Source organism: Microcaecilia unicolor, chromosome 11, assembly GCF_901765095.1.
Source record: "Microcaecilia unicolor chromosome 11, aMicUni1.1, whole genome shotgun sequence".
NCBI classification, from domain to species: Eukaryota; Metazoa; Chordata; class Amphibia; order Gymnophiona; family Siphonopidae; genus Microcaecilia; species Microcaecilia unicolor.
In genome coordinates, this window is record NC_044041.1 from 102848505 (window position 1) to 102872465 (window position 23961).

General features: G+C 43.2%; 1 protein-coding gene across 3 annotated transcripts in view; it reads left to right on the forward strand.

The window, feature by feature from the left end:
• LOC115480718 (PML-RARA-regulated adapter molecule 1-like) overlaps positions 1-23961 on the forward strand; it is a 171881-nt gene that overhangs the window by 96907 nt on the left and 51013 nt on the right. For all 3 annotated transcript variants that reach the window (XM_030219583.1, XM_030219584.1, XM_030219585.1), the window contains exons 4-7: positions 1257-1354; positions 10450-10513; positions 17776-17857; positions 20922-21084. In XM_030219583.1, coding sequence (XP_030075443.1) covers positions 1257-1354; positions 10450-10513; positions 17776-17857; positions 20922-21084 — 407 coding nt within the window. The remainder of the gene's footprint in view (positions 1-1256; positions 1355-10449; positions 10514-17775; positions 17858-20921; positions 21085-23961) is intronic.

The window sequence follows — 23961 nt, forward strand, 5'->3', positions numbered from 1 at the left end:
TGTTTCTTACATAGCATGTACTTGATAGATGGGTGTACACATGGATGGAGTTTGGAGAAAGCTGACACTTATGAGCATTATAGTATGCTATAAGTTATGTGCATATCTCTGGAACTTTTTTGGGATCTTGCCAGGTATTTGTGATCTGGATTGGCCACTGTTGGAAACAGGATGCTGGGCTTGATGGACCTTTGGTCTTTACTAGTATGGCAATACTTATGTACATTTATGCCAGCTCTATAGTTGTTCCAAACTTACAAGCGTGTACTTTGGCTGTTACACTAGTATTCCATAATGCCTTTTTATTGCTCCATGTGCGACTGCACCTTGAATACTGTGTGCAATTCTGTTCATCGCAACACAAAAAAGATATAGTGGAATTAGAAAAGGTACAGAGAAGTGCAACAAAAATGATAAAGGGGATGGGATTACTTCCCTACGAGGAAAGGCTAAAGTAGATAGGGCTCTTCAGCTTTGAGAAGAGATGGCTGAGGGGAGATATAATAGAGGTCAATAAAATACTGAGTGGAGTGGAATGGGTAGATGTGAATTGCTTGTTTACTCTTTACAAAAATACTAGGACTAGGGGGCACACAGTAAAGATACTAAGTAGTAAATTTAAAACAAACCAGAGAAAATATTTCTTCACTCAACCTGTAATTAAACTCTGGAATTTGTTGCCACAGAATTTGGTAAAAGCAGTTAGCTTAGCAGGGTTTAAAAAAAGGTTTGGCTAATTTCCTAAAAGAAAAGTCTATAAGCCATTATTAAAATGGACTTGGGAAAATCTATTGCTTATTTCTAGGATAAGCAGCATAAAATCTGTTTTACTGTTCTGGGATCTTGTCAGGTACTTGTAACCTGGATTGCCACTGTTGGAAACTGGATACTGGGCTTCATGGACCTTCAGTCTGTCCCAGTATGGCAACGCTTATGTTCTTATGTTATGTTCTTATGTAGGAAAGTAAGCACCTATGTTCCTTTATAGAATAGGCTCCTACCAGGTGTCCATTTATCAAATTGTCCCCATACTGGCATAGCAATAACTCAGGCATGTACCACCGTTCAAAGCATTCCATGCAAAACTGAATATTCATAATACAATTCCAGCAAAAGTAGCAAAACTATTTGGAGTCTTTCCAGTTGGCTCATACAATAGATAACTAGTTAGGTACCATTTCAACAATTCATGCCTAGATTTTGCCAGCCGTTTCTGCATATTCCTAATTCCCTTTCATCTCTTTCTTCCATCACAGTACAGCAGAAGAACATTATGATGACGCGGCATCCATTGGAACCTACAATAAAGGCACAGTACCTTCTAGAATGCCGAAATGCCTGAGTCCTGGACGAGGTAAAGCACATGTTCTAATAATATCCCTTTTCTGCCCCAGGCTTACAAGGGGAGAAGGGGGCAGTAGGGAGTCATCTTGTAATAAACAGGGTGCCTATTTTATAAAAGCTTTTCATCAAAATTATTTTCTATTACAGATTTGTAATATTTATTCCATGATTTTACTTGCACACTCAATATAAGAAGTCTCCTTAACAATAAGCTCACTTTTATATCTGAAAAACCTATATCCAGTTGCCAACAGTAGGTCAAAGGATGATCTGTCTTTATAAACTAGGCCTCAAAATCAGCCCCAACACTGCACAAATTTACATCTTCTCTAAAGAAAGTGTAAACATTGACACATGTATAAAATATGCACATACATTACAATTCTGTCCTGTTCCATCCAAACTACATCCCCAGGATCACCTACACACAGATGGCGTCAAAGCACATGTGCCCTCGGCAGCATGCTTCCTTGTGTTGTGTACATCCTTGCTCAGTTTTAGAATGCAATTCACAACTGGAGAATATATTCCACTAAAGTATCTAGTACACACTCAATTAGAACAGTGGAATAATAAAAATTCTTCATTAAGAGGAGTCCATATACTTCATTCAAAACTGAACTTCTATGTTGTTGGAGGAAAAAGCCTCAGTTCTTGCTGGAAATGCTCAGTGGTGATATAGGGAGTATAAATAATATCCCAATTCCCAACTACTTCAAGCTCTTCTCAATCATTGGCTTAAAAAACCTCCAGTTAAAGTCCGGTATCAGTAACTGTAAATTTTCTTTGTTAAAATTTGTAAACATATCCCCCGAATTTTAGAGAAGCAAAAAGGATACCTGTCACTCTCAGGCTACATTTGTGAGGATCCAAGCACACTTGTGGTGCCACTTTGTGTAGGATCACACATGACTTATAACATACTAGTAAAACATGCCCGTTTCTGACACAAATGAAACGGGCGCTAGCAAGGTTATCCTCTGAGTTCCAGCTTGGCCCCCTCCCTCCCTCCCTCCCTCCCTCCTCCCTCTCTCCCTCTCTCTCCTCCCCTCCGAGTTCCACACCCCCGTGCCTCCCTCCCTCTCTCTCTCTCCCCTCCGTTGCCCGCTCTCTTCTTCCAGTCCTCCGCCTGCCCCTCACCTTCCTGCGTGCTGGCCTGAATTAAAAAGTTATTACTTCGGGGTCTGCTGGCAGCAGTAAAAGGCGAGCAGACTAGTGGCGTACCAAGGGGGGGGGGGGGGGGCGGTGGGGGCGGTCCACCCCGGGTGCCAGTGGGGGGGGGGGTGCTCCGCTTCCGCCGCCTCCCGTGGCCGTTCCCGCGGCGCCGCACATTAAAAAAACCGGCGAAGCAGCGTCGCAGGCAGCGCCTCGTGCCCTGCTTGTAAAAAAAAAAATCAAATCTCCTTCCTTCTCCTCCTCGTCTTGACGTTGACTCGGGACTGAGAGGGGCGAAAGGGACTCGGGTGGGGGTGTTCAGAGGGGAGAAGGGGACTGGGGTGGGGGTCTCAGAGGGGAGAAGGGAAGTGGAGGGGAGAAGGGGACTGGGGTGGGGGTGTTCAGAGGGGAAAAGGGGAGGGGAGAAGGGGACTGGGGTGGGGAGAAGGGGACTGGGGTGGGGGTCTCAGATGGGGGAAGGGGAGGGGAGAAGGGGACTGGGGTGGGGGTGTTCAGAGGGGAGAATGGGACTGGGGTGGGGATCTCAGACAGGGGGGGAGGGGAGAAGGGGACTGGGGTGGGGGTGTTCAGAGGGGAAAAGGGGAGGGGAGAAGGGGACTGGGGTGGGGATCTCAGAGGGGAGAAGGGGAGGGGAGAAGGGGACTGGGGTGGGGGTGTTCAGAGGGGTGAAGGGGGCTGGAACTGGGGGCTGAAAAAAGGGGCAGAGAGAGAGAGGGAACAGATCCTAGATGGAAGGGGGAGCGAGAGGGAGGGCAGACCCTGGATGGATGGGAGAGGGAGGGCAAATGGTGGATTGAAGGGGCAGAGAGAAAGGGCAGGCAGTGGATGGAAGGGACGGCTGAGAGGGCAGACACTGGATGGCAGAGAGAGAGAGAGAGTGAAGACAGATGCTGGATGGAAGGAAGACGGTGAAAAGAAGATGAGGAAAGCAGAAACCAGAGACAACAAACTGTAAATAAAATATATATTTTTTGCTTTAGGATAAAGTATTGTAGATGTGTTAAATGTTTATAATAGAACATGTAAATAAGGTAATCTTTTTATTGGACTAATTTTAATACATTTTGACTAACTTTCAGAGAACAAAACCCCCTTCCTCAGGTCAGGATAGGATACTGTAACAGCACTATACTGTACTGACCCGAGGACGGAGGTTTTTGGCCTCTGAAAGCTAAATGTATTAGTCCAATAAAATGGTATTATTTTACTTTCTATATTTGTTTTATTTCTATTTGTTAATTTGTAAAGTGGTGATTGGTACTTGTTAGTTTTTTTCAAATTTACATCTGCTGTCTTTATATTTTGCACAGTACTAGGGGACAGTTTCTGTTTCTGTGGTGTTGCATTGTATGCAGAGTCTGGCATTGGGGGTTCAGTTTAATTTTTGTCTAAATAGAAAGTTTATGATTACTTATTCTATAGTGGATTAGGGTGTATCTGTGTTTGTGAAAAAGACATGGCTTTCAGTTGGCATTGACTGTGCAGGATCTACGACCTGTACTATTCTGTCTGGTTTCGTTTTACAATAGGTGAATTGATGTTCTACTGCTCACTGTAGTGTTTAAGATGCTTTCCTTTTCCTTGTGTGACTCGTAGAAATGACTGCTTATGGTATGGTAGAATTGCTCTATAGGTCCTGAGTGTTTTGTATTCTCGGCATGCCTAGTACTGGATTTGGGGGGGGTGTTAAAAAATGACCGGCCCCGGGTGTCAACTACCCTAGGTACGCCACTGGAGTAGGCACAGCGCTTCAGCCTGCCTTCCCTTCTGTCTCAGCTCTGCCTCTGGTCCCGCCCTCATTTCCTGTTTCCGGAAGGGCGGGACCAGAGGCAGAGCTGAGACAGAAGGGAAGGCAGGCTGAAGTGCCGTGCCTGCTCACCTTTTACTGCTGCCGGTGGACCCCGAGGTAAGAACTTTTAAATTCAGGCCGGCACGCAGGAAGGCGAGGGGCAGGCGGAGGACTGGGAGAAGAGGGCGGGCAACGCAGGTTGGGCTGCCACTCAGAGGAGAGAGAGAGAGAGGGAGAGAGGCACGGGGGTCTGGAACTAGGAGGAGAGGGGGGCATGGAACTCGGAGGGGAGGGGGGCCTGAAACTCGGAGAACAGGGGGGGAGGGAGGGGGGCGATTCTCCCGCGATTGAATCCTCACCTCCAACATTCTGTGGCTGGCTGGTGCTGGTTTCCCTTCCCTCTCATTGATACGCTGTCTGACGTCATCACATTCCGACGTGAGGGCGGACCAATGGGAATTGTGTTAGAAACCCAGGCATCCAGACGTAGAACGTTGGAGGCACAAATTATTATATAGGATATGTAATATAGTAACAAGAAGACTCAGAAACATGGCAGAAAAGCCATCTTATTTAAGAAACTAATTTCTCTAATTTCAGGTTCATAGTGCTATTTTAAAGCAATATGTACTGTGGGTGGGGAAGGGGACCTTTTATCTTGATCGACTGCATTGATCTTGTGCTGGGTTATGTGAGGGCAGCACATAATAGCAAATCTATAAAAGTACAGAAGTGTTTCCTTATTGTAGTTGTGGAAAATATTCTACCTTAGAAATATATTTTAAATAGTAGGTGAGAAGTTAGTATGTCCACTTTCTGAATGTGTATTACTTCATTGTTTAACTATATTCATCCTAGAGTACTGATAGAACTGAAAAATGAGCTTGCGGAGCTACTGCTAGTGATATGCAATTTATCCTTAAAATCGAGCAGAAGATTGGAGGGTGGCCAATGTAACACCCATTTTTAAAAAAGGTTCCAGGGGAGATCCGGGAAATTATAGACCGGTGAGTCTGACATCGGTGCTGGGGAAAATGGTAGAGGCTATTATTAAAAACAAAATTACAGAGCACATCCAAGGACATGGATTACTGAGACCGAGTCAGCACGGCTTTTGTGTGGGGAAATCTTGCCTGACCAATTTACTTCAATTCTTTGACGGCGTAAACAAACATGTGGACAAAGGGGAGCCGGTTGATATTGTGTATCTGGATTTTCATGAAAGGCTACAGAGGAAATTGGAGGGTCATGGGATAGGAGGAAAAGTCCTATTGTGGATTAAAAACTGGTTGAAGGATAGGAAACAGAGAGTGGGGTTAAATGGGCAGTATTCACAATGGAGAAGGGTAGTTAGTGGGGTTCCTCAGGGGTTTGTGCTAGGACCGCTGCTTTTTAATATATTTATAAATGATTTAGAGATGGGAGTAACTAGCGAGGTAATTACATTTGCTGATGACACAAAGTTATTCAAAGTCGTTAACTCGCGACAGGATTGTGAAAAATTACAGAAGGATCTTACGAGACTGGAAGACTGGGCGGCTAAATGGCAGATGACGTTTAATGTGAGCAAGTGCAAGGTGATGCATGTGGGAAAAAAGAACCCGAATTATAGCTAAGTCATGCAAGGTTCCACGTTAGGAATTACGGACCAAGAAAGGGATCTGGGTGTCGTCGTCGATAATACGCTGAAACCTTCTGCTCAGTGTGCTGCTGCGGCTCGGAAAGCGAATAGAATGTTGGGTATTATTAGGAAAGGTATGGAAAACAGGTGTGAGGATGTTATAATGCCGTGATATCGCTCCTTGGTGCGACCGCACCTTGAGTATTGTGTTCAATTCTGATCGCTGCATCTCAAGAAAGATATAGTGGAATTGGAAAAGGTGCAGCGAAGGGCGACTAAAATGATAGCGGGGATGGGACGACTTCCCTATGAAGAAAGACTAAGGAGGCTAGGGCTTTTCAGCTTGGAGAAGAGACGGCTGAGGGGAGACATGATAGAGGTATATAAAATAATGAGTGGAGTGGAACAGGTGGATGTGAAGCGTCTGTTCACGCTTTCCAAAAATACTAGGACTAGGGGGCATGCGATGAAACTACAGTGTAGTAAATTTAAAACAAATTGGAGAAACATTTTCTTCACCCAACGCGTAATTAAACTCTGGAATTCGTTGCCGGAGAACGTGATGAAAGCGGTTAGCTTAGCAGAGTTTAAAAGGGGGTTAGACGGTTTCCTAAAGGACAAGTCCATAAACCGCTACTAAATGGACTTGGGAAAAATCCACAATTCTGGGAATAACATGTATAGAATGTTTATACGTTTGGGAAGCTTGCCAGGTGCCCTTGGCCTGGATTGGCCGCTGTCGTGGACAGGATGCTGGGCTTGATGGACCCTTGGTCTTTTCCCAGTGTGGCATTACTTATTTACTTAAAGAACAGAGTGATCAGAGTGTTAAGTGACCAAGGGACCTTTAGGAATGGAAAAACATCATAAGTCATTTCTTAACTTGGGAGCAATTTATGACTCCTATACATTATGGATAATCTGATGGTCAAGAGGTGAAGGAGACTATCACGGAGACAATAAACCTCAGTAAACTAACCTATGCTCCTGTAATAATGAATCTTTTTATGTATTCTTTTGATCCTTTTGTGTTCAAGATGCCGTATTCCCTATATAAGGAACTGGCCTCTGTTCAGAATTTAGAACATACTTGCTTTGCCATTAAGCCTCGTACATTCTCATATATCGATATATCAATAATCAGTTGTTAAATTGAGAACAGACTAGTGTTTTTTTATTCAAGAAAACAAAAGGGCAGACGATCTGCAAACTCCAAGGTGGAAAAAAGACAAACAATAGTTTATTATTGTAAATCTAATGTACAGATTAGCCTGACACAGGCCGTGTTTCACCCAACAGGGCTGCTTCAGGGGCTACACTATGATCTTTTACTGCCAAAATATGGTGAATATGTATTGATGAAAACAAATGTACCGAAAACTGCAACCATTGGTCTTCTAAAATATGTTGAAAAAAACAGCTCAATTGAATAAACGAAAAGGAGTGGTAACATGAACGCCGTTCAAACACTCTCTTCACTCCGATAGTGCTATTGGCATTGTATATTACTTACAATGTCAACACAATACATAATAGAACATTTTAATTGATAGTGAAGGGTAAAGCAAAAATGTAACATATAAATAGGCAAGAGAATAAGAAGAGTTAGAAAGTAAGGTGACTGATTTAAAGAAAGTTGCACACGAGGTCAGAGAGATGGTTAAATATTATATCAGCTAGGGTAGGAGTGGATAAACTTGTCCTGTTGTAGTATGTGCAGCCCGAGTCACTCCTTGTATGTGTGAGTGAGACTAACAAGTTAGTTACTTCTTCCATTAAAGGCTTGGTTGAAGAGCCAAGCTTTCACCTGCTTCCTGAAGTACAGATAGTCTTGTGTTAAGCAGAGCCTTTCAGGCAGTGCATTCCAGAGTGTGAGGGCTACTCCGGAGAAGACTCGCTTGCGGGTATCACATCATGTAATGTCTTTTGGAGAGGGTGTGGTTAGTGATAGTTCTTCTGGAAAAATTGCTGCTGCTGTTAAACATAAGCCATAAGTTGAGTGACTTTATAGAGGAATTCAAATCAGATTGGCCTGTTGCAAACCCAGAGATAATTCATGGTGCTCACAGCAGTTGCTTGAGAATTGACAGTCTGCTAGAACTACTACAAGACAGGAGAAGGCAGATGGATAAACATCTCAAACAGCAGTACCGAGACCTAGAACAATTTCCGTACATTTTTCAGTGGCATCAACAGGAAGACCAGGCAACCAATTGGTTTAAGAAACATATTGAAGATTTGCAGAAAGGCCCACTGGGTTCCTCCTTATCAAAAAATGAGGAATTACTTGATGAGCATAAACAATCTATATTAAAAGCAAAGTTGTTCTGCCCCTGATGCAGCCAATTTCTTTGGCAAAATATGGCCATATCAGGCACAGATGATTGAAAACCTGGGAGCTTTTTACTAAATAAAGACTGGGTGTTTGTTATGAGATCTGCCTCTTTGTTTATCTTCCTTAATATTATTGTACAGGAGACTTGGCAGGTCTGCATGTTAGTAATCCATCTTGGTAGGATGGAGGTGGTAGTGGTAGCCATGTGGTCCCAGATGAGGGGGAAATGACAAGCTAAGAGAAAGATGCGGAGACTTAAGCAGAGAGAGCTCTGAGGGGGAAGAAACAGAAAGAAAAAAAACCAGGGATAGGGTGGGGGAGTTTGAAAGACTGATGCCCTATGAGTCAAAAAAGAAAAGGAAGTAGACTGATAAGGTCTGGATGGAGGGATTGTGTGAGAGAGAGAAAATCAGAGACTGGTGAGGAAGGAGGGAGCTATTTTTCTATTCTTCTATTTTTCCCTCCTTCTCCTCCTCCTCTCTTCCTCCTATTGAATTAGAAATTGAAAGCCACTTAGAAGGTTGCTCTAATTAAGTAGCATGAGAAAATGCAAATTTAATCTCATGCTGTGCTACTGTAATGCTTTTCTTTTGGTTAAGTTCTGTGCTTCTCTTTGTATATCATCAGTATCCTAGATAAAATACCTCAATGTTTGCCTTCGCCAGCTTTGGGTTGTCCTTTGTATAATGGCTTGGCGGTACTGTCTATAACTGACAGGGGAATCACAGTAGTGACTGCTATCCTTCCTCCCTGACTGTGTGAAGCATATCACCTTTGCAATATGACTGAGCCCTATCATCCCATCTTTATCATTAGCCATAACTTGAGTTTGCTGTGCCATAGTGTGCAGTGGTATGGTCTGAGCTAGAATGCCAGCCTTGTGCCTTTTGCCTTTTTTAACTAGTGCTATAAGTTGATTGTGTTATGATAATTTGGCATTACCAAATGGTGTTTTTGCAGTAGACAATCATGACACTCAGGTTACTGATAACTCTCTTGTTTTCCTCTGTAAAGAGGATGGGATTTGATATACTGCCTTTCTGTGGTTACTATCAAAGTGGTTTACATGTTATATACATTTCTTTTAATTCTTACCTGGGACAATGGAGGGTTAAGTGACTTGCCTAGAGTCACAAGTAGCTGCAGTGGGAATTGAACCCAGTTTCTCAGGTTCTCAGCCCATTCACTAACCATAAGGCTACTCCTCCTCCTCCTGTATCACCCTTACAGCTCTCTAGATCCCCACAGCCTCACTAGTCCCCTAATTCAATGTCCCAGAGCACAATGCTGATTTTCAGGTTATTCTCCCTGATTATTCATGAGATGTATATTTCTATTTCACTGGAAACCGGACTTGTTTGGCAGAAGGGAGAGAATCATGAAGACTGGATTTGAGCACCTCGCTGCACCAAATCCAGTCTTCCCCTTACTTCTCAAACATCGGCGCTTGTAGTGATGCCTCATCCAGTCCTGGCTTTATCTCACCACATCCTTCGATTTGTAATTTTGATATCTTTAAGAAAAGCAGAAACTACATCACCATGCATAATATAGGGTAAAACCATTACCTGAGAGTCCATAATGCTTCTTCAACATCTACTGTTTTGGGTGGAGGAATGGAAGTTGCTCAGGTTGGCCTCTCATCTGACAGCATGGCATGATTATCTGAGGAAAGGTAAAGGCTAGCAACCTTGTAAATCCAATCTACAGAAAGCCCATCTTTTGTATGGGTGGCTGCTTCTAGGAAGAATTGGGGACTAGGGCAATTCAGTTGAAGCACACATCCCCCACCCCAAAGATGAAGAGCAGGCGATCCTTCTGAGATATTGAGGAGCAGTGTGTGTATGTGTGTGTGTGTGTGTGTGTGATGGTGGTGGGGAACTCTACCTCATAGCCTGGTGCTAATATCTTTATTGCATGATCCACATCTATTTCAGGTCCATTGATGCTCCTCAGTGATATCAGACATCAGGATCAAGGCTACCACAGCAGCCCTAGAAATATAGGCAATCACCCTGGTTTGTGCCCACCTCCATCCCCAGTGCCCAAGGATTGTCTGATCTGTGCGCTAGGACTGCACAGCATAGCTTTACAAGCTTTGAAAAGTTTCTTATCAATGACATGTTGAAATTCTACTCAGATAAACACAAATTCTATTCAGCTTCTGTGATGTTTCTCTTGCAGATGAGTACTATGATGATGTGGAAATGATTCCAGATGAATTTCCCCCTCCACCTGTCAATCTTTGGTAAATATTTCACTTTGTTAAAAATTTGCACTGCCTGCTCTGCTCTTAAAAGTGACCATCTAGGGCACAGGTGACCGATCTGTCACACACTGAAAGGCAAAAGGTCACAGAAGCAGCAGGGCTGCAGAGAGGGGAGGGCAAGATTCCCTGGGCCCGGCCTCCAAGGGGGGCCCGGTGCCAGCAAGGCTTCCGGAGGAAGGCAGAAGATTCTGCTCCCTCAATCTGTCTCTCTCCTGCTCCTGTGTGTTGGGACACGGGTGATTGCGTTAACACGATAAATTGGGTCCTGGCACACAGGAACAGGTGAGTAATAGACAAAGGGAGGAGAGATGCAGGAAGGTAAGGGGGTGGGGGCAGTGGCAGCCCGAGTGGGGGAGTGGCAGTGGCCCGAGTGGGGGAGGGGGGCTGCATCTGCGATGGCCCTGCTCTGGGCCCGGCTCTGTCTCTTGGTGGCCCTGAGTAGCAGAGCCAACATGGATTTAGCCAAAGAAGTTGTTCCTCACCAATCTGCTACATATTTTGAAGGTGTGAATAAACAAGTGGATAAAGGTTAGCTGGTTGATGTAATGTATCTAGACTTATAGAAAGCTTTTGACAGTCTCTCATGTGAGACTCCTGAAAACATTTAAAAAGTCATGGGATAAGAGTAGAGGCAATGTCCTGTTGTGGATTGGAAACTGGTTAAAAGATAGAAAACAGAGAGTAGGTTTAGGAAAATGAAGAGCGGAGTACCACAGGAATCTGTATTTGGACTGCTACATTTTAACATTATATTAACAGAGATTTCTATTCCATTCACACCAAAAATAGTTCAGAGTGGATTATAATATCAAAGAAGCCAGTACAATAACTGGGAATTTACAATATTACAAATCATTTATTTATTTGTTGCATTTGTATCCCACATTTTCCCACCTATTTGCAGGCTTAATGTGGCTTACATAGTACTGTGAGGCGATCGCCTTTCCGGTATGACAAATACAGAGTGATATTATGGTATAATAGAGTGCATGTGTGACAGACACATATAAGGGATAGAAAGGAGGAAGCGTTATGTTAAGTCCAGTTTGAGCATTAGTATCGTTGTGTTGCAGGATGCAGGTGTTTAAGTCGGGTCGTTAGGGTATGACGTTTTGAACAAGATAGTCTTTAGTGATTTCTGGAAGTTTGGTAGGTCAGACGTTGTTTTCGCGGCAATTGGTAGTGTGTTCCAAAGTTGCGTGCTCATATAGGAGAAGCTGGATGCATAGGTTGATTTGTATTTGAGACCTTTGCAGCTTGGGTGATGAAGGTTTAGGAATGAGCGTGTTGATCTTGTTGTGTTTCTGGTTGGTAGGTCTATGAGGTTGAACAAGTGCAGATTTTGAACGCAATACGTTCTTTGATTGGGAGCCAATGCAGTTTTTCTCGTAGGGGTTTGGCGCTTTCGAATCTTGTTTTGCCAAATATAAGCCTGGCTGCGGTGTTTTGAGCAGTTTGGCGTTTCTTTATGATTATTTCTTTGCATCCCGCTTAGATTCCATTACAATAGTCTAGGTGGCTCAGTACCATTGATTGTACCAAGTTGCGGAATATTTCCCTTGGGAAGAAAGATTTTACTCGTTTGAGTTTCCACATTGAGTGGAACATTTTCTTCGTTACAGATTTCGCTTGGCTTTCCAGCGTGAGGTTTCGGTCTATTGTGACTCCGAGAATTTTCAGGCTGTCTGAAACAGGAAGGGGGTAATATGGGGTGCTTATGTTGGTGGGTTTGTTCGTGTTGTGTTGGGATACATAGTAGATGATGGCAGAAAAAGACCTGCTCAGTCCATCCAGTCTGCCCAACAAGATAACTCATATGTGCTAATTTTGTGTATACCCTACTTTGATTTGTACCTGTGTTCTTCAGGGCACAGACCGTATAAGTCTGCCCAGCACTATCCCCGCCTCCCAACCACCAGCCCCGCCTCCCACCACCGGCTCTGGCACAGACCGTATAAGTCTGCCCAGCACTATCCCTGCCTCCCACCACCGGCTCTGGCACAGACCGTATAAGTCTGCCCAGCACTATCCCTGCCTCCCACCACCGACTCTGGCACAGACCGTATAAGTCTGCCCAGCACTATCCCCGCCTCCCAACCACCAGCCCCGCCTCCCGATCTTGACTAAGCTCCTGAGGATCCATTCCTTCTGCACAGGATTCCTTTATGCTTATCCCACGCATGTTTGAATTCCGTTACTGTTTTCATTTCCACCACCTCCCGCAGGAGAGCATTCCAAGCATCCACTACTCTCTCCGTGAAAAAATACTTCCTAACATTTTTGTTGAGTCTGCCCCCCTTCAATCTCATTTCATGTCCTCTCGTTCTACCACCTTCCCATCTCCAGAAAAGCTTTGTTTGCGGATTAATACCTTTCAAATATTTGAACGTCTGTATCATATCACCCCTGCTTCTCCTTTCCTCCAGAGTATACATGTTTAGTTCAGAAAGTCTCTCCTCATACGTCTTGTAACGCAAATCCCATACCATTCTCGTAGCTTTTCTTTGCACCGCTTCAATTCTTTTTACATCCTTAACAAGATACGGCCTCCAAAACTGAACACAATACTCCAGGTGGGGCCTCACCAATGACTTATACAGGGGCATCATCACCCCCTTTCTTCTGCTGGTCACACCTCTCTCTATACAGCCTAACAACCTTCTAGCTACAGCCACCACCTTGTCACACTGTTTTGTTGCCTTCAAATCCTCAGATACTATCACCCCAAGATCCCTTTCTCCGCCTGTACCTATCAGACTCTCGCCGCCTAACACATACGTCTCCCATGGATTTCTATTCCCTAAGTGCATCACTTTGCATTTCTTCACGTTGAATTTTAATTGCCAAACCTTAGACCATTCTTCTAGCTTCCTCAGATCCTTTTTCATGTTTTCCACTCCCTCCCGGGTGTCCACTCTGTTACAGATCTTAGTATCATCCGCAAATAGGCAAACTTTACCTTCTAACTCTTTGGCAATGTCACTCACAAATATATTGAACAGAATCAGCCCCAGCACCGATCCCTGAGGCACTCCACTACTCACCTTTCCCTCCTCCGAGCGAATTCCATTCACCACCACCCTCTGGCGTCTGTCCGTCAATGAGAGGATGAGACAGTGTGTTTTTTCTGCGTTGAGTTTTAGTTGAAATGAATTCGCCCATGAGTTCATGATGTTCAAGCTGAGTTTGATTTCATTGTTGATTTCTGTTAGATCATGTTTGTAAGGGATGTATATCGCGACATCGTTGGCACAAATGTACGGGTTAAGGCCTTGGGTGGATAAGGACTTAGCTAACGGGGTCATCATTGGGTTGAAAAGGATCGGTGATAGTGGTGATCCTTGGGGAACTCCGCAGTCTGTTTTCCATGGTGGTGATATGTTCGAATTTGATTTCACTTGATATGTTCTAGTAGTTAGAAAACCCTTAATCCAATTAAGTACATTTCCACCGATTCCGAAGTATTCTAGAATGTTTAGTAGTATTTTGTGGTTAACCATGTCGAACGCGCTAGACATGTCAAATTGTACATAAGTACATAAGTAATGCCATACTGGGAAAAGACCAAAGGTCCATCGAGCCCAGCATCCTATCCACGACAGCGGCCAACCCAGGCCAAGGGCACCTGGCAAGCTTCCCAAACGTACAAACATTCTATACATGTTATTCCTGGAATTTTGGAGTTTTCCAAGTCCGTTTAGTAGCGGTTTATGGACTTGTCCTTTAGGAAACCGTCCAACCCCTTTTTAAACTCTGCTAAGCTAACCGCCTTCACCACTTTCTCCGGCAACGAATTCCAGAGTTTAATTACACGTTGGGTGAAGAAAAATTTTCTCCGATTTGTTTTAAATTTACTACACTGTAGTTTCATCGCATGCCCCCTAGTCCTAGTATTTTTGGAAAGCGTGAACAGACGCTTCACATCCACCTGTTCCACTCCACTCATTATTTTATATACCTCTATCATGTCTCCCCTCAGCCGTCTCTTCTCCAAGCTGTATAGCCCTAGCCTCCTTAGTCTTTCTTCATAGGGAAGTCCTCCCATCCCCGCTATCATTTTAGTCGCCCTTCGCTGCACCTTTTCCAATTCTACTATATCTTTCTTGAGATGCGGTGACCAGAATTGAACACAATACTCAAGGTGCGGTCGCACCATGGAGCGATACAACGGCATTATAACATCCTCACACCTGTTTTCCATACCTTTCCTGATAATACCCAACATTCTATTCGCTTTCTTAGCCGCAGCAGCACACTGAGCAGAAGGTTTCAGTGTGTTATCGACGACGACACCCAGATCCCTTTCTTGGTCTGTAACTCCTAACGTGGAACCTTGCATGACGTAGCTATAATTCGGGTTCTTTTTTCCCACATGCATCACCTTGCACTTGCTCACATTAAACATCATCTGCCATTTAGCCGCCCAGTCTCCCAGTCTCGTAAGGTCCTCTTGTAATTTTTCACAATCCTGTCGCGATTTAACGACTTTGAATAACTTTGTGTCATCAGCAAATTTAATTACCTCGCTAGTTACTCCCATCTCTAAATCATTTATATGGAGAAGTATCATAGCATAATGGATAACCCTCACTGACCTGAAAGTACATATTTCATGAAAAGAACTGCCTGAAGAGATTTATGAAAAATTATAAAAGAAGAGAGAATAATAACAGAAGCTGGCAAAGCATTCCACATTTTTGGAGCTTGATAGATAAAAGAATTAGGAAACATTTTCTTAGAGGACAATCCTTTAAAAGAGGGCAAAGATAAATGCAAATAGTTCCTGGCATTATAAACAGATGTTAATAATGTAATCAAAGGATATAAATACATTGGAGCAAAACCTTGGAAAAGTTTAAAAACAAAACAACAAACTTATTTGAGTTTCCACTGGTAACCAGTGAAACTGAACATAATGAAGAGAAACTCTATCAAAACTTTTTAAACCACAGATAAGTCTAAGGGCTTTATTCTGAATCATATGAAGTTTTCTAATTAAATGTTTTGTACATCCCAGATATATATTACAATAATTAATTTTTGTCAAAATTAAAGCTTGGACTAATAATCTAAATTTCTGTTGGGCAAAATATTTCTGTACGCATCGTAAATTATTCATACGCCAGAAACATTTTCTTACAAGAGTGTTCACTTGAATCTCCCGTGTCAAGCTTTGGCCAATAACTGTTCCTAAAATTGTTAATGATGATTCTAATTTATAGATTATTCCATTTAATATCAACGGGCCAGATATCAAATCAACATCCTTACAACCAACCAAGAGAAACTTAATCCCCCTTTACAGAGCCATGCAGCAGTGTTGAGACAGCCCATTCACTTTGAATGGGCTGTGTCAGCATAACCGCACCAGCAGCTGTTAGCTTGGCTTTATAAAATGGGGGAGGGGTTAGTTTCCTGACTATTGAGTTTTAAATGGTAATTAACCATCCAGGTAGAAATCAATAGCATATAGTTCTCCATTTGTATTTTCGAATCTTTGACACTCATTATTACTTCAATTAAAAATGTAATATCACCAGTGTACATAAATACTTTAAATAGTAACATAGTAAACATAGTAGATGACGGCAGAAAAAGACCTGCATGGTCCATCCAGTCTGCCCAACAAGATAAACTCATATGTGTATACCTTACCTTGATTTGTACCTGCCAAATCAAGGTAAGGTATACACATATGAGTTTATCTTGTTGGGCAGACTGGATGGACCATGCAGGTCTTTTTCTGCCGTCATCTACTATGTTTACAATCCAGCTGATTGTAAGACAAAATCCAAAGATGCCATAAGAACATTCCTGCTTCCTGGGACTTGTAGTTTTGCTTTTCTTAGGACATGAGAAATCGGAACTACAAGTCCATGCAGGCAGTGGTGTAAACCAAAACAAAAAGCAAGAAGAAGCAGTTCCCTACGGAACTATGTAAATAGAACATACGGTAGGGATGACCAGAAAAAAGAACCAAAAAAAATCTGTTGGACAGTGAATAAAGATTTTTTTACCAAGAACCAGGCTCTTTTGGCAGTGGTGTATAACCAGGACTGGCTTAACCTGTCATGAAAATATGGAGCCAGTTGGCAAATCTATGTAAATTTATACAGAGCTGCCAAGTTACCCATTCCAGGAGGGAGACTTTTTGGCCAGTCCTAGGTTTATACTTACATCCCAGAGCAGTGTGGTATTTGTAGTCCATGATTCTTTCCATTGAAGTCAATGCTGCAGGTCCCATAATGCACCAGGATGAGGTTGGCAGAAATCCAGGACTGGTCAAAAAGTCTCCCTCCTGGAATGGGTAACTTAACAGCTCTGTTTATATCATGCATAATCAATTGTGAATATTCTAAAAACTTGCTTGGCCTTGAGGTTCCCAGGACAGGTTTTGAATGTTCTGCCTTGGTGTTTCGGTTTACCATTGAGGAACTTCTCTCACTTTTAATTGTGCCTGCCTGGCCTCGTGTCATCATGAGATGGTGAATCCAAGCCTGGTTTTTAAACTTTCCTTGTGTTGAACTCTGCAGGCAACAGGTATTGTACTGCCCTTGTATTAGAAAATCAGAAAAAAGAGTGAAACCTCATGGAGTTAAGTTGGCTCTATGCTTTTCGTCCTCTCCTGGAAATAGACCAATTTGTAGTGGACAATAATTGTTTTTAGCTTTTATTATTGTTGTGCTATGTTTTCTTGTATAGTTTTAATCTTGTTGTTTTGATTCTATTGGTCTATATTAATTTAATCTACAACTTGTAAACTGCCTTGATACTGGTTGTGTTAGTATGATATAACAAAACTCACATAAATAAATAAATTTTTAGATTTAAACTTAGCACTGGGATAGAGGGCCCTTATCTTGTGATATTTCTGCAGGCAGGAAAATAATGTATCATTTTAAAATCACGAGTAGGCATCCCAGGGTCTTCCCTAGAGTCCTTTAATAACCCCCTAGATAATGCATGTCAATGAGATCTACATTCTGTAACTCATACCTCTGTCCTGCACTAATGCTCATTGGATTGACACTACGATGGACAGCCCTATAGAATAACATTGTGAAATATATTGTATGTTGGCTACGGCATCACATGAATAATTTTTATCTCTTTGTGGAGTTAATCCAATGCGGTTGTCTTTTCTTTGTTACTTTCTAGGTAGAATTTTGCTTGGTATTGTCTTGCTCAACAGTATTAGGTCACAGCCTGGTATTATGCTAATGTGTTTCTTATCTATCCAGTGAACTACAACCAGGCTGGAAAAGTGAGAAGGACCTGAAAAAGAGACAGAAAGAGGAAAATGAATTTAGGAAGAAATTTAAGGTAACAAGAAGAAAAAGGGGCATGTGCAAGTTATAGAATAAGGTCAGTTGCCCACCCAGCCCACCCAGCATGTTATAGAGTACATGCTGGGTGGGCTCCTTCTGGCTTTACTATGCGGGGTGTTGTGGAAGCGAGTTGTTCCTTTCACAGATAGATGAGATTTCTTCCCACTCAGCTGGAGATCCTCTAAGAAACTGAGATGAGCCCCCAAGATGTCTGTTATGGTCTATGGTCCCCAGAAGTCTGATGTCAGCCTTTGGCTTTGTTTGGTTCTGAGTTCCTTTCCTTTTGGTCCCAGGTCCACCTCTTAGGGGCAGTGGGTTTGTAGCACAATAATACAACACACAGGTGTGGCTTGAAAAAGGGTATTTTATGTTGAAAAAGGCTTACAGCAGGGCAGAAAGGTATTGCAGCGCTGTTTATGTGTGTCTGTGTCCCTCTGATTTTGTGTGTATACACAGGTCCACATTACATTCAATACCAAGTCATGAAGTAAAGGAAACCACACAGTAACAGGTTAATATAATCTCAAACTACTACACTACTGATGCAGGAGTAAAAACAGTCATCCCCCATCCCTCTCTCTTCCCTCCCAAACCCACCCCTCATTCCTCCAACCCTCTCTCCTCAATCCCACCCAATAGTAAACACTGTCATGTTGTCTGACCTCAACTTCGAGAGCAGGACTAACCATGTTGATGATGCCATGAAGGTGCCCAGCAAATGAAAAGCAGTTAATTCAACAGCAAGACATGCATTTAAGTCCTGTTTAATGGCAGTTCTAGTATCAAAATTAATGCAAGAGCCACCACAAGCTAGAAATGAAATGTGATCAAGTGTGCATGTCTCCCAATTGTAGAGTCAAGTTGACAAAATCTTGGGCTTATTGCACTGTGTCAAACACATGCCATGATCTGTCATGGTAGATTTTTAACGTAGCTAGGTATAGCAACATAAAGTGCACATGTTTATCCATTAAAGAAGCACAAATAGGGTTGAAAGCTTGCTGCTTCTCTTGTAGTGCCAGTGAATAGTCTTGTAAATTCCTATTCGACTGATTATTAAAAAGAATGTCATCCTTTTTCTGTTTGTATCTCTGCAATATATTTGCGTTCTTAGTAGTGGAACTTGGCAATGACCACTCTCAGGCACGACGCTCTCTCTCTTTTGGGCCCTATATGGTGCACACAATCCAACCGGACTCACTCCACAGCACTCTGTGGTGGGAAAATTTCCATTAACCACTGCTCCAATTCTACAGGAAGGTGATGACTGGCAACTGATTCTTGTGTGCCTATAAAGCATAAATTCTCCCATCGTGATCAGTTGTCATGGTCCATTAAACGATCTGCCTGCTGACGTACCAATTTCTGCAGGTCCTGAACTTTGGCTTTAGTTGCCTGAGTATCTTCTTCCACCCCCACAATACACACCTTCAACTTTCCAGTGCAGCGGCTGGTATCAGAGAGCAGTCCATGCAGCTCAGAGATCTACTCTGAAAGCTGCAGAAGTTGGGGTTCCAAAGATTGAACTACTGTGTCCTTGATCTCCACAATCGAGGAAGGAGACAGCGCTGCCTCGCGCAGCAGTGGAACATCAGCCATTTTGTCCTCCGCCTGTCTAGCCCTCTCTTCGTTTTTAAGGGATTTTGTCACCATTGTATCTCCCAATTTGCCAACAAATGTCTATATAACAAGAATGTTCAGCTGGGCTTCCAAATTACCAAGATGAAGCTCGATTACGCAGAGGGCACGCGGAGCGGCTCAGGTATATGTCTGGAGCCGATCACTGCATCACATGAGCACCACTTAACTCTTTTATTTTGTAATTGTGAGTCCTCCAGGAACAGAAAAAATACCTACCATACCTGAATGTACACCACCAATAGCCTTCAGGCGTCACATATTTAAGTAAAGTATGTATTTTTCTGTTCCTGTAGGGCTCACAATAAAAACAAAACTAAAAGAGTTAGTGGGATTTGAACCTGAGACCCTTGGCTTACAGTCAACTATACTAACTTCTAGGCTACTCCTCAGATCTGCTTCCTGCTCTGTTAAGAATACCCATAATACCTGAAGCTGACATAAAGCCTGGTATACCTTTTCTTTTTCACTTTCAGGGGAGAGGAAGGGGGACAGCGACCACTGAAGGTTTAAGGAGGTGCCATATGTTCAAATTCTGCCTTTTTAAAATTTGGATTTGGACGTTTCAAGCACATGGATGTCCATTTCAGCATTTTGGGATGTCTATATGCTTCAAAAAATAAGCACCATTAGCTCTTTTGTGTCTCAATAAAATAGCCTTAAAATTGTATGTCCATAACTGAGTTGTGTTGAGATATGAATTCTTATTAGTAGAAGACTGCGCCCTCCTCCTGCTTCATCCCCACCCCTGTCCCTGCCCCCAAACAGTTTCCTACCTCCTTTCCCTATTTAGATGGCCCTGTATGGACTCTTGGGCTTCCATGGCTGGTATCATGGTTCTTGCAGCTGTCCAGGTGGTTCCACGTCTGAGTTTGCTTGACTGATGTTTCAGCCATTTTGCTTTGGATGTCTTCAAGCTGATGTTATATAGTTGGTCTCTGTGCTGGTTTTTGTGTAGTGGTTGTTGATCTGGATTGGTTGGTGTCTGTCCAATCACATTTAAACTCTTCAAGGCAGGAACAATCATTTGCACATAGCATCACCTGGTTAATGCAAGAACCAGAGCCCTATATGGAGTTTTTGTGCTCATATTTTTTCTAGCTGTGGAACTCTATGTGCAGAATTTCTAGCAGGTAGGAATTTTGTGTGTAAACTGTCTATACATGCACCCGTGATTTAAAAAAAAATGCAGACTGACACGATCATTAGGCACACAAGGTGTTTTTGCAGTATCTCACTGTAAAAAAAAACAACCTGAAAATCATGAAGCTTGGTTCTGGCTAGGAGGTGCTCCCAAGAAGTTACCTCTGCCAAACTGAGTGATAGAAAAGGAGAATGGGGAAGTATACCTGCCATTAGCAGTTGACTTAGATGACTTCAGCTGTCTTTGCCAAGTGGTCATTCTGCTTTTCTTACTGCAGTTTGAAGGACAAATAATGGTTGTGACTCGAATGATGGTTACACCCAGTGCGGGCGTCAAGAAAGGTGGTGGAAAGGATCTTCCATTCAAGAAAGGGGAAATTCTGGATGTAATTCAACTCTCAAACCAGGAAAAGATTATATGCCGAAACACACAAGGAAAATGTGAGTACAGTGTTAAAATGCGCTGGTATATTACATTTTTCATAAATATAAACAAAACCTACTGAAGTGGGAGATCACTGAGAAAGCTGTGGCTCTGGAAATCTAATCCTTGCAGTCTTCTCTATTTAATAGACACATTTTCCATTCTAGTTTCACCTCTGAGGTCTTCCCTAACCCTGACAGGCCGATGCTCAAAGGTTCGTAGTAGAATCAAATTCTACCATGAACCCAGCACAGCAAAATTGCCATGGCATGCTCAGAATAATGAGCATGCAAATTTAGACCACGTTAAAATCACAGTAGTAATTAGTTGCTCACTGTTCTGCACTAATTTTCCTGTCAGTGCCTGAGCACTGATTGGCTTAGGCACTGACAGGAAAGTTGAAATTTCTTTAAAAAAAGAAGAAGAAGAAAGTATGCTGCAGTGTCCCTTACCCCAACCCCTTGTATATTAATAATAATAAAAAAAAACTGTCCCATCCCATCCCATCCCATGCTGTGCCCCCCTCGAGTATTGGCCCCCACAAAATCTTTGGTGATCCGGTGGACCCCTGATGCTCCCCAAATTAGAAAAAGCCCTGGTGGTCCAGTGGAACCCCAGCCCAGCCCAGCCAGAACCCCCTGAAGTCCAACCTGGAGGCAACCCCCCCTCAAACCCCTGTGTATCTGATAGGAGGCAGGAAAGAAGAGGGAGGGATGCCTCCTTCTTCCTGCTCCAGGCATGTCATCAGAGTGGCAGCACCCTGCCCTGCCTAGTGCATCCTGTGATGTATAGGGTGGGACCTAACTACCATATAAGGGATGCACTGGGTGGGGGCAGGGTGCTGCTATTTTTATCATGTCCCCAGAGTAGGAGAGAGGAGGTATCAGGTATTAAGGGGTTTGGGGGGGGGTTCCCTACCAGGGTGGACTTCGGGGAGGGGGGTCCTGGCCTGGCTGGGGTCCCACTGGACCACTAGGGCTTTTCAAAGTTTATGAGGGGGGGGGGGTCAAGGGTCCACTAGACCACTAATTTATTTTGGAGGGGGGGTCAGGGGTCTACCGGGCCACCAAAGATTTCTTTTAAAGGTCAGGCCAATGCTCGGGGGGGGGGGGGCACAGAACAGAGGCGGGGAAGCCCATTTGGGGCAGGTTTGTCAGGTTGGTGGGAAAAAAGAGGTGTCATTATACACCCCTCCTCTGACGTGGTGTTATTTTTCTCTGGGCTAAAAGCGCCTTACAGCTTTTTTTTTTTTTTAAGAATCCGGCAGGATACTAAATGACATTTAAATGTAGTCTGCGCTAATGGTTTCAGTCCCCGTGCAGAAACCATTAGAGCATTGGATGGCACATTAACGCCGGTCTAATCGTCTTTAGCGCTGGCGTTAGGTTTTGAACATTGGCCCATGAGTTCCTCACCATCATTGCATACGAATATCTATAATATTGATTGACTTCTTTGCTCAGCCATATTAGACACACTTATTTGAGGCCTTCTGAAGATAGAAACATAGAAAATGACAGCAGATAAAAGGCCAAATGGCCTATCCAATCTGCCCATTTACTATCCCTTCCTCTCTCTTAGAGATCCTATGTTCTTGTCCCATACTTTCTTGAATTCAGATACAATCTTTATCTCCACCACCTCCACTGAGAGGCTGTTCCACGAATTTACCACCCTTTCTGTTAGGAGTAACCTGAGGAAATACTTCTTAAGTCTGTTCTTTTTTCACCTTCATCCTATGCCCCTCATTCGAGAGCTTACTTTTAATTGAAAGGGACTCGTCTTCTGTGCATTTATGCCACTTAGATATTTAAATGTCTCCTGCCTTTCTTTCAAAGTATACATATTGATATCTTTAAATCTGTCACCATACGCTTTAGGACGAAGACCACTGGCCATTTTAGTATCAGCCCTCTGGATCGATTCCATCTTGTTTATCTTTTTGAAGATGTGGCCACCATAATTGTACATCAGTGCGAAAAGCTCTGTGAGGTAAACAAAGAATTTCAAACTGAGGATGATATAAGATTGGGAGCCAGTGCAGGGACGCGAGAAATGGTGTAGGAACTTACCTGCTCTAAAAATGCTGAACCATTCTTCAAGATTTGCTAGGTCCCTCCTAATATTATCCACACCATCAGGGGTATCTATCCTTTTTCAGATTTTGGTATCATCCACAAAGAGGCAAAGCTTACTAGACAGCCCTTCTACTACATCACTTACAAAAATGTAAAAAAGAACAAGACCAAGAACAGATCCTTGTGGCACACCAGTGGTAACACTCCCTTTGCTCAGAATGAACTCCATTTACTATGCTTTTTCTCAGGCTTCTCCCACCAAAGTCTCTAGCACTATTTCCTTCTTTTAAGATTCACTTGTACAGGTCTTGGAAGGATAGAGAAGTGATGTCTCTCCAGTCAGATAGGCCCCACAAGACTTCTTCAGTTGGTGTTGTATTCTGCCCTATTCCCAGCATCGGTTATCTGTATCTTCCTTGTCACCTGCTTTTTGCTGTTCTTCTCCATGGGACCACGTCAGCAGGGCTGGCCTTGAGAAGGTGACATTTGTGCTAGAAAGGGTCCTTCAGAAAAATCTGAGTGATACCACTGACAAGTGGCAATGGCTAGGCCACTCCTTGGTTTCTTTGCTGGATCCCAGTGTGTCTAATGCTGGTCTGCAGCATTTAGTGATACCTTCTTACCCTCCACTCCTGGTATACAATTTCAGGTCTCAATGTTTTTTTTTCTAATTTCCTTGAAATGTCTGAAAGTGATGCTCAGACTGTTACATTTTCATGGGATGTCTGACAGCAGTGCTGAGCAGGGGTGTAGCCAGACACCCAGTTTTGGATGGGCCTGGGCCCAAGATGGGTGGGCAGAAGTCCACCCTGTCGC